A 12,698-nucleotide genomic window follows, 5' to 3' on the forward strand; every position below is an offset into this window, starting at 1 on the left:
TTTTCAAAATTATGTTAAAAAAAAGTACTACAAATCACAATAGCTAACAATTTAAAATATTTTTAAAATCATATAAAATTTTCAATAACCTCTCAAATTCCATAATATGACATAAATTTAAAAAAAATAAAAAAATAAAAATATTATATATATATATATATTGGGCCCCGTGCTGGCACGGGGTCCTATATCTAGTATATATATAAGTGTGGAACCACACAGGTGAAGCAGGCATGTTGACTTCCACCTGTGTGGTTATCCACACTTATATATAAGTAGTAGATATATATATCTCGAAAATAATGACTTATTTTTATACTTTTAATGAGATTTGTGTATAGTCACACAAATATATCGACATATTTAAGGTAATATGTTTCAACAATCTTGTAAACACACCAACACAAGTTTTAAAATTTTATATTTGTTTCTTTGAAACAATTTGAAAGAGAGAAGAGTAACACTTCTCTTTAGAATTTTATTTTATTTTATTTTTAAAAAATTATATTATTAAGGATAGTTTTGTTTAGAACAAGGATACTGTAAGACTATAATCCTATTTTCTATGGAATAGATAATATTAAACTTTTCCGACTCTAATTAGTTAATATTGATATCAATAGGGGCGAATTTATAGGTTAAAATTAGGGTATGTAAATATGTGATTTCTTCGTAAAATTAAAATCCGAGTTTTTTGTCATTTGCTAATAAAATGTACACACCAAATATAATGCTTTTAAGACTTGTTCTGAATTTTTTATCTTATTTGAATTTTATCGTAAGTGTATTTTATTTCAGAAAGGACAAGTAAGCCTTTTCTTGGAGAAAAAGGCTTTGAAAATCTATAAATTGAAGATCTTTTTTGTCACGATTCAAAACGGTTCATGAGTGACACTCGCATTAAACCTTTTAGGTGGAGGAACCAACGAGTGCAAATTCCAACTTATCTTAGTTTAACTTATGCAATATGACAATGATGCGGAAAATTCAAATCTTATCAAAGTAAGAAATAAAAATTCTCTAGAGTCTATTACATATCGTTTCTCAAAATCTGAAAGTCATCACATCAAGGACATCTAATTCCCAAATATCAAGTCTGAGAGTATCAAAGATACCATAATAGATAAATATAATAGTTTGTGTCTGAAAACTAAGTACATAATGCTATGACCGAGAGAACCCAACACGAGCTACAAGAAATAGCTCACCCTAGAATTTGATGTGTTGGAGACTGACTAGAGCTGAGAGCGAGACGAAGTATGTGGTACACTTGTTGCACTCCACAAAAGGAACACGAAAGTATGGGTAAGTATAGGGCTACATGCATATACTGAGTAGGTATCATTGGTCGACTCAAAATAGAAACTAATATGCATAACGTAATAACATAAAATCAACTATAGCACTTAGCAAGTGGCGAGGAACAAGCAACATGAATAAGTGATGACAACAATGAATTAAGTACGTAATTAGTCAACAATATCAAGAACACACATGAGAAATCAGGCCTTCACACCACACTCTTTCGAGAAATGAGTTCTTTGAGATTCAGTACATTATGTTATTTTAATATGTTTTCCTTTAATGTTAACGTGTCAGAACGTACACCCGATCCAATTATATTGTGTCGGCTCGTGGCACCCGATCCAAATATATTGTGTCTGCTCGTGGTACCCGATACAATAATATAGTTAATTCATCATTCTTTATCATCACTTTACACTTCTGTAACAATATTTCATCAAGCCTTCTTTATTCAAGACATCATTTTGATAGAGCAAGTTCAAGATTATGGATTCCGGGGTCTTAGGATTACAAACCAATCACAACAACATATACATCATTCAAACCACAACCATTAAGTACAAAGAAAATTTCACAACATTGATCAATGACTATCAATCACTATTAAGAGTATCTCTATTACATAAAACAAATTATAACCTACATCAACTGAAGAACCGAAGTCAAGCAAGCTAATTCATTAATGTTTTTCCTTTCTTCAATGCCTCCAAACATTTCAATCTATCAAGTATGCATAATCTGTAAGTACACACGCTCAATTCTATAAATAAAGTTCCTAATCTTGATGCCAATCAATTTGCCAAATCTCACATGTTCCTAAATTTTCAAGTCCAGGGTTAAGTCTCAATTCCTCCAATATCATAAATTTAATGATATTCATATAATACAACACACCTAAGATTTAATTACATATCTCAATATAATAAAACTTGAATTATGATCAATTAATAATAAGAGAATAAGCCAATTACAAACTATTAACGAAAAACCAAAATCTCAAAACCTCAAAATCATATGCACTATACCCTTGTTTATCAATCTAATACCTACGCATTACCCACATGTAGTAATCATTAGTAAATAATGAGAAACTAAACCTTATCAATAATTAACCAATAGAAACCACCCTTGCCTCCATCAATTTATACGAAAATTTAATACTTTCCAGTATACACCAACATATAGTAATAATAGCTTATCCTTTATCTTAGCAATTAACATTCCAAATCCAAATCCAGCATTAAACTTCAAATGTAGCTTTACCTGAAGATTTGTGGTTGTTTCTGTTATTCGTACATGTATGTCTTCTCTTCTCGCCTAATTTATTTCCTCTCAAAAATTTTCAATTAAATTTGCTGAATTTCACTAATTTTATTTCTATATATGGGCCAAGTGACATAGAGTATTAAATAAATTTCAGACTTGATCCAATTATAATTAACTAAAAATTAATTATTTAATAAATACCCATCAACTAAAAAATCGTAGTCAGTAAATAGTTCAAAATCACCATTTAAAATTTATGGAAAGAGTCGAAATAATTTTAGTACGTAAAATGACCTAATGGGTCGTTACATCAGATATCAATTTACCTACAGTTCGTCCTCGAACAGTCAAAAGAAAGCGAGGGTAAGAAAGGTACCTGAATCGACAAAAAAGTGTGGATATCTTTTGTGCATATCATCCTCAGTCTCCCAAGTGGACTCCTCAACCGGACAATTCTTTCACTGGATTTTCACAGATGCAATCTCCTTTGACCTTAACTTGTGAACCTCCCTAGCTAGAATAGCTACTTGCTCTTCCTCATGAGCTATGTTATAATCAAGAAGGATCGAATCCCAGTGAATAATGTAATTCTCATTACCCTGATATTTCTTTAGCATATACACATGAAACATCGGGTGTACCCCGGATAAACCTTAAGGCAAAGACAATTTATATGTCACCTCTCCCACACGCTTAAGTACTTCAAACAACCCAATATACCTCGAAATGAGCTTACCTCGCTTACCAAACCTAATCATGCCCTTCATGGGTTAAACCTTCAACAACACTTGCTCTCCCTTCATAAATTCCAAGTCCATGACCTTTCGGTCTGCATACTCCTTCTGCCTGCTTTGAGATGCTAAAAACTTCTCCTGAATAAATTTCACCTTCTCTAATGATTCCCTCAAAGATCAATGCCCAAGGTCTCACCTCAAATGAATCAAATCAATCAATGGGAGATCTATATCTCCTTTCATGCAATGCCTCAAATAGAGTCATATCAATACTTGAGTGATAGCTATTGTTGTATGAAAATCCCGCCAAGGATAAGAACTACTCCCTCCGTCCCATTTTATGTGATGTAGTTTGACTCGGCACGGAGTTTAAGAAAGAAAGGAAGACTTTTAAAACTTGTGGTCCAAAATGAATGATAGAAATTTGTGTGGCTGTAAATCATTTCATTAAGGGTAAAATAGACATTTTATAGTTAAATTGTTACTAAATATAGAAATGTGTCATTCTTTTTGGGACTGACTAAAAAGGAAAGTGAGTCATATAAATTGGGACAGAGGGAGTATGAGTTATCGGTTAACCCAATAACCCAATATTAAAAAATCAATATAGAACCGATAACCCAATAATTATTTTTTATAAAATCATTAAATGGCCATTAACCCAATAACAATAAACCAATAACATTTCTTTTGGTTCGATTTATCAGTCGGTTCAGTTTTTGCACACCCCTAAATATCACAATAAAAAATGTTTTTGGATAAAATTTTGATGAGAAGATGTTTTCAATTAACACCAAAATCTATCACGCACATATGAAGCATATCTTTCAGAACTTGAATTGTCCGCTTAGACTGATCATTTGTCTGAGGGTAAAATATGGTACTAAGATTCAACCTAGTACCTAACTCAACCTGCAAGGTTCTCCAAAGGTTAGAAGTAAACTACGTACCTCTGTCTAATATGATGAAAATAATAACTCTATGCAATTGAACAATCTCGCGAATATAGAGTTTGGCTAACTTCTCTGCAGTATAAGTTACCTTGACTGAAATGAAGTGCGTATACTTAGTTAACTTGTCAATAATTACCCATATCGAATCAAACTTGCCTAATATCTTTGAAAAACCACAAATTCCATGAATCTTGCTTTGAATATAAATGGGTCTTTATCACATCTGCTCCCCTTTTCAACCAACAATAAAAACTTATGTTTTCAAAATCCTTTTAATTGTAGTTTGTTTTCAACAAGGACTTTTAACAAAACTGTTTTTCAAGCACCGTTATTTAAGTTACTTTACATGTAGTATTTATACATTTTGATGTTTTACCTCTCTTACACTTAGCCTAATTAATTAATTAAGTTCGACCGGTTAATCATTTTGAATGAATCTTAAAGGATGCCTAATCCCTTACCTTTAGATTAGTTGAACCCTTACCTAGAATCTTATGTTTAGTAGACCTTAAAATGGAGTTAACTTTAGACTTTACTTTAATCAATTTTAGGTGCCCTGATTCACCGTAAATAATTAGGTGACGACTCCTTGATTTAGTAATTACTTTGGGAATCACCAAAATGTTGTACACTATTTTGATTCGGTTAAAATGGGGTATAACAGGAGCAAGACACCAAATTCCACGTTATAGATCACATGGTCTATGTCGGTTAACGATAAATATCTCACAAAACGAACTAAGTTGTTCTCAAAGGCTTATAAAGCTTTCAATATGATATCTTTTAATTTTCAACTTCAAATTTTTATTTTTTTCCACCCCCTACCCTCCGACCCCCTCCCGCCTGGCTCGGCCCTCTAACCCAACCCCCCCCCCCCCCAAAAAAAAAAAAAAATTTAAGTTTGTTTTTAAAAAATATTTTCAATTTCAAAAATTATTTTCTACTCTCTAGTAAAAATAAAAGATATTTTCTCAAAAACATTTTTCATTCATAAATCAAACACTAAAAAATCTTTTCCAAAAAATATTTTCTACTCACCAACCAAACATGAGAAAATAAGTAAAAAATCTACTTATTTTGCACGAAAATATTTTCTAGGAAAATATTTTCCTTCCTAACAAACACACCCTAAGTGTAGATTACCGCTTTTATGTCAAACTATTTTATTGTCACGACCCAGACCATCGTGATTGGCACCCACACTAACCCTCCGGTGGGAGAACCTCTACTACAACCCATACCAAGCAACTAAACCAAACACTAAAGCATTTAAGGATACAAAAACATGAATAATATCTAAAAACTGAAGTTCCCATAAACTTCCAAAAGATCTAACAACTAACAATGCGGAAAATACACCTAGAACCTGAAAGTCAATGTACCAAAACATCTAACAATGAACCAAAGTCTAAACAAGAAGGGATACAACCCCAACTAATGAACTAACAACTAACTAGAAAATCTAAGTCCGAAATGTGGACATAGACAGAAAGAAGAACTCATGGCAGCCTGGAAGAACTGGCTCACCCTTGAATTCGATCGGCAATCACTGATCTTCTAAGCGTAGTCTATCAATAGCCGTTTGAAGATGCCCTATACTCAACAAAGAAAGAGCAAGTGCAGTATCAGTACACAACCACAGTGTACTGGTAGGACCACACGGCTATCCCACTAAGTGTAACATAAGCAAGTCAATACAACATTACAAACATGCAACATACCGAACATATACAATATCGATTATCACATGCGCAACAATATACATTTATAACAAGTCATTGGTCCTCTCATGGAACCAAACCCAAACTGTTAGCATACCAGAATGTGGTACCCGATCCAATGTTTATACCGAAACGTGGCAACCGATCCCATAATTATGCCGAAACGTGGCAACCGATCCCAATTACTATACCGGAACACGGTATCCGATCCAATCAACACACCACAATCACAATCACAAGTACATTCTCAATAATCATACAATCAATAAATGATTCATGGCATATAGTTATTCACATATCTCATTTACAACAAGTGTGATCAATAATGCAACATTCACATACATACATATATCATAATGAAGCAAGAACAAACATATATCACACAATCATAGAATCACAATCATCACCTACCTTGAAACAATCATAGAATCACAATCACTAATTACCCGGATTAGTAACAATTCTAACAACCCTAGATCATACCTATGATCCCATCCAAACTAGGGCTTTATCCACCATGGTTTCCAATTCAAAATCGTCCCCCATCGATAATTACCCATTCTATTACGTTCCACGGATCAATAAATGGATTCGGGGAGTGAAAAGCTTACCTTTAGCCTCAAGAATGGTGGAAAACTGTCAAAAGTCTCCTGGGGTTCGTTCCTTAGCTCTACAAATCAAAAAGTGCAGAATAAAGATGTTTTGGGGTTTATTTACACCCTTAAGTCGCGTCGAACCCGCCACAACGGTCCTCACCCCGCTACAGCGGCCCCGCCCTCACGGCAGAAATCTCGTCCCAACGACTTGCACGGAACCAATGAGCTATTTTAATAATTCCAATACCCCCATTTCACAACACACCTTTAACCAACGACACTCAGAAAATACCGATCACGCTAAGATCAATTTTGGGAGTTCTACTCACCTGAATTCAATTTCGTAAAGTCGTACGGGTTCCTTAACAACTTATCTAACTACTCATGTAATCAAAATTTTAAATAAGTCACCCGGTTGTTACCAAATTTCCCTACACTTCAACGACTTTGATTTTGTCTAAATCTGGACTAGGTTGGGAAATTTCCAGTTACTACGAAAAAGTTCTCCGAACCAAAAGATTTTCTCGTTGGCTTTTCTTTAATGACGAAACCCGGTCATTATAATAGATACCAATTTATCCATCACTCGTTCCCGAGTGACAAATTTAGGAAAAATAGGCTAAAGAAGGAATGAAGTAATACCTGAATCGATGAATAATTGGGGATACTTGTCTCGCATGTTCCTCCCGATCTCCTAGGTAGCTTCCTCCACTGAACGATGCTTTCATTGAACCTTCACGGACTTAATCTATTTGGTCCTCAACTTGCGCACATCACGATCAAGAATTGCAATCGGTTCCTCATCATATTGGAGGTCTTTGTCTAACACAATTGAGTCTCATTTAATGATGTAATCCTTGTCACTATGATATCTCTTCAACATGGACATATGAAATATCGGGTGAACACCCGATAGATTAGGAGGTAAAGCCAACATATACGTTACCGGTCCTACACATTCAAGAACGTCAAAGGGACCAATGTATCGCGAACTTAGTTTGCCCTTCTTCCCAAATCCATCACCCCTTTCATGGGTGATACCTTAAGAAGAACATTCTCACCGGTTTGAAATGTCATGTCTCTCACCTTATGATCCGCATACTTCTTCTGTCTACTCTGGGCTGCTAAAAGCTTAGCTCAAATACTCCTCACCTTATCTTGAGCATCCTTCACTAAATCAAACCCCAAAGGTTTCACATATCCAGCCTCAAACCATCATATGGGTGATCTACATCCCTTCCCATAGAGTGCCTTAAATCGTTCCATATCTATGCTGGAGTGATAACTATTATTATATGAGAACTCACACAATGGTAGGAACTTATCCCAATGCCCTCTAAAGTCAATCGCACATGCCCTCAACATGTCTTCTAACACTTGAATAGTCCTCTCTGACTGACCTTCTGTTTGTGGATGGAAGGTTGTACTAAAAGTGAGTTGTGTGCCTAATTCATCATGTAATTTCCTCCAAAACTTGGATGTGAATTGGGTACCACGGTCTGAGATGATAGAGAGGGGCACCCCATGCAACCTCACTATCTCTTTCACATACAACTTAGCTAATTGTTCAGCATTATAATCTATTCTTACCGGAATAAAATGGGCTGAATTAGTCAATCTATCAACCACTACCCAAATAAAATCAAATTTCCCCAAAGTCTTGGGAAGACCAACCACAAAATCCATGGCTATCATTTTCCACTTCCAATCCAGAATTGATGTTCTTTGAAGCAAGCCTACAGGCCTTTGGTGTTCATATTTTACTTGTTGTCAATTTTGACACTTAGCCACAAACTCCGTTATACCTTTCTGCATGCCCGACCACCAATAAATTAGCTTCAAATCTCGGTACGTCTTGGTCACACCCAAATGAATAGAATATCGCAAACCATAGGACTCTATCAACAACTTTTGAATCAAATTATCAACTCGAGGAACACAAATCCTCCCTTTAACATTGAGCACATCTTCCGCATCAAGATTGGTGTCTTGTGCCTTACCAATCATAGCTTTTTTTCTAATCTCCTCCAAATTCTCATTCTCAAACTGTTTGGCCTTGATCTCCTCAATGAATGTGGCCCTTACTTCAATACTAGCTAACACCCCATCTCTTTCTGAGATGTCCAACTGCATGAACTTAGACTCTAAGGCCTAAATTTCCTTAGCCAAATGTCGCTTGGATACCCTCAAGCAAGCTAAACTACCTATACTCACCGCTTTTCGACTCAAAGCGTCTGCCAACACATTAGCCTTGCTCGGATGGTATTGAATGGTCACATCATAATCCTTGAGTAACTCCATCCACCTTCGTTATCTCAAATTCAGATTCTTTTGAGTGAACGCATGCTGCAAACTACGATGATCAGTAAACACTTCACACTTAACACCATAGGGGTAATGGCGCCAAATCTTAAGAGCAGACACTACCGCTGTCAACTCCAAATCATTTGTTGGATAATTCCTCTCATGCACCTTTAATTGACGCGAGGCATAAACTATAACATTCTTATTCTGCATCAACACAACACCCAAACCAGAATGTGAAGCATCACAATAAATAATAAAATATTTACCTTCAATTGGTAATGCTAGAATAGGCGCGGTGGTCAAGAGAGTCTTGAGCTTTTGGAAGCTCTCCTCACATTTTTCAGTCTATTCAAATGGTATATCTTTTTTGGTCAAATTAGTCAAGCGAGTGGCAATAGAAGCAAAGTTCTTCACAAATCGACGATAATAGCTAGCGAGCCCCACAAAACTCCTAACTTTCATCACAGAGCTAGGCCGAACCCAATTCTTAACCGCCTCAATCTTTTGGGGATCTATCATTACCCTTATTTTGAAACTACATGACCCCAAAAATGCAACCAAAGTCAACCAAAATTCACACTTAGAGAATTTCGCATATAACCTTTGTTCCCAAGAACACCCAAAACAATGCGAAGATGGTCGGCATGCTCTTCCTCACTTTTCGAATAGACCAAAATATCATCAATAAAGACTATGAAAAAAGAATCAAGAAATGGATTGAACACCCCATTCATTAAACTCATGAAAGCTACAGGCGCATTGGTCAAACCAAAAGACATAACCAAAAACTCATAGTGCCCGTAGCGAGTCCTAAACGCCGTCTTAGGCACATCCTCAGGCCTAATTTTCAACTTGTGGTATCCAGACTTTAGATCAATCTTAGAGAAAAACTGATGCACCTTGCAATTGGTCATAAAGATCATTTATTCGAGGCAAAAGATACTTGTTTCAAATAGTGAGCCTATTCAATTGCCGATAATCTATACACATTCTCATACAACCATCATTTTTCTTAACAAATAACACTGGAGCATCCCATGGGGAAGCACTAGGACGAATAAATCTCTTATCAAGAAGCTCTTGGATTTGGGCCTTAAGCTCTCTTAATTATGCCGGAGCATGCGATATGGAAGGATAGAAATGGGACGAGTACCAGGTTCTAAATCAATGCAGAAGTCTATATCCCTATTCGGAGGCATACCGGGCAAATCATTAGGAAACACTTCTCTAAATTATGACACCACATGAATAGACTCAATAGATGGAGACTCAACATCAACATCTCGAATATGAGCCAAATAAGCCAAACAACCCTGCCCTACCAGTTTACTAACTCGAATGGAGTTAATTATCTTAGCTTGCTTAGACTTGTACACCCCTTTCCACTCTAACTTTTTCCCTTCCTGAAATTTCTAGAGTTATAGACTTAGTATTACAATTAAGCACAACATAATAGAGGGATAACCAAGTCATGCCTAAGATTATATCAAAATTGGTCATATTCAAAATCACCAAATCAGCCCAAGTCTGAAAACCCATAAACAAAATAGGACAAGCAAGATAGACATGGGCGACTATGACTGACTTTCCAATTGGGGTAGAAACATGGATAGGGGCATCAAATATATCACAAATCAGAGCAAATTCTGAGGCAAATCGCACAGATACATATGAATAAGTAGAACCCGAATCAAATAACACATTAGCCATCCGGTCACAGACAAGAATAGTACTTGTGATCACTGCGTCAGACGCCTATGCCTCATTCTTGCCCGGAAACGCATAACACTGAGCCCTATCATCTTGATGAGCTACTTCCCTGCCTGGTTGCACGTTACCCCTGCCTTCGTTACCATTTTCTCTACCTCCACGGCCTTGCGGATTACCTCCTCGCCCAACTTGTGGACGTCCTCTACCATTATTATAATTTCCCGCGGGTGCCACTGCTCTAGCATGCTGTTGTGCGGTAGGTGGGGACAATCTCTCCTCATATGCCCAGGTTTACCAAAGTTGTAACATGTATGATCAAAAGATGGTTTGTTGCCCGCCAAAGGCGCGACTCCTTGGCTATCATGAATCAAACTATGAGATGTAGTTCCTGAGTTATTACCTGTAGAGGCGGGCATAGCATACTAAATTGGCTTGGCTACAAGCGTTGGTCTCCCTGAACCTCTGAAATAAGAACCTTGAAAGTTGCCTGAATCCTTGGCCCTTTTTGCCAATGCCTTAGCCTAACCGTCTCACCTCACCCCCTCCACTTTTTTAACATAGTTTGTTACCTCATTAAAGCTCATGCATGCAGAGGTCATATGAACAGATAATACCTGCAACTCAGAACTTAGTCCCCTAATAAATAAACGAATCCTCTCCTCCTCAGTAGTCACCAATTGAGTAGCATATCTAGACAAAGTATGAAACTTGGACTCATAAGCAACCACATACATACCACCTTGCTCCAAAGCCATGAACTCATTCTTCGTGCAATCTCTCAAAGTTCTAGGCACATATTTCTTCAAAAACAGAGCATGAAACTGGGTCCAAGAGGGTGGAGGTTAGGGGTGTGCACTATTCGTATTAAACCGAATAACCAAATTAAATCAAACCGAAATTTTATTTGGATTGGGTTTTTGGTTTTTTGGATTGGTTTTGAATTAATAAATTACTTTGTTTGGTTTTCTGATTTGATTTTGGATATTAAAAAATAAAAACCGAAAAAACCAAATTATATATATATATAATGCTTAGGGTTAGAATTAAGTTGGAGTTAACCACTTTTGTTATTTTTTGGTTATTGCCTTTCATGATGATTACATTTATATTTTATGTTTGACAATCTATAGTAGGTATACTTATAAGCATTGTGTTTTAAGTTCTACTTATGATTTATATTAGAAAGTATATTTAAGAGATTCAATATTACTACTTTGGTTATGTTATTAAATATTGACATAACCGAATGACCAAACCGAAAAAAGCCGAACCAAATAGACGAAAACCAAACCAAACCAAATTTATTTTGGATCGGATTGGATTACACTTTTACAAAACTAAAAATCAAAAAATCCAAATCGAATAGTGCAAAACCAAAATGAAAAACCGAATGCACACCCCTAGTGGAGGTAAAGTTGAAGATCTACATTCCATATAAGCTCTCCACCACTGTTTAGCCTCACCTTGAAGCTGAAAAGTCACAAACTCAACTCCATGTTGATGGACAATTCCCAATTTATGAAGCATCTCATAGCAATCTAAGATGAACTCATAAGCATCCTCATTCTCAAAACCAAGAAACACGGGAGGCTTTAGCTTCAAAAACTTAGTCAATATTTCATGCTCATTATCAGTCATAACAGAACCCAACAAAGGACGGAAGAAAGCATCATTACCTCCCGTTTCACTCGTCTTGGGTGCAGTGCTAGCAACAGGGGGATTAGCAGAAGCTTGAGTTGCTTGAATAGAAAGAAGCACTCCAGGACCAACCAACCCTTTCAAGAATGACATGATTTGTCGAGCTAACACTGGGTCTATGGGAAGAACATTGGTAGTCTCAGCCTGCAACTCTTCCTCTTGTCCAACCTCCTCAACATTTTCAACCTCAATATCCTCTTTTATCTCTTCATGATGCACATGAGGGGCCTCATTTTGGGAAGCATTTCAGATCGGTACCCCATCTCTAGTAGGTATCACTCTACCTCGGCCTCTACCACTAGCTCTTCTTCTACCCCTGCTTCGACTGCGACCTCTCGCTGCAAATTCCTCAGCTGGAGCATTGACGGGAACTACAGGCGTGACGCCGTTGAATCTAGTATTAACCAT

General features: G+C 36.5%; 1 protein-coding gene across 1 annotated transcript in view; it reads right to left on the bottom strand.

Moving 5' to 3' along the window:
- LOC102580925 (UPF0098 protein CPn_0877/CP_0992/CPj0877/CpB0906) overlaps window positions 1–12,698 on the bottom strand; it is a 22,695-nt gene extending 9,997 nt beyond the window's left edge. The window contains 1 exon segment of the mRNA XM_015302948.1: window positions 12,549–12,698. Coding sequence (XP_015158434.1) covers window positions 12,549–12,698 — 150 coding nt within the window.

The sequence above is a fragment of the Solanum tuberosum genome, unplaced genomic scaffold, assembly GCF_000226075.1.
Source record: "Solanum tuberosum cultivar DM 1-3 516 R44 unplaced genomic scaffold, SolTub_3.0 scf00398, whole genome shotgun sequence".
In the NCBI taxonomy this organism is placed as follows: domain Eukaryota; kingdom Viridiplantae; phylum Streptophyta; class Magnoliopsida; order Solanales; family Solanaceae; genus Solanum; species Solanum tuberosum.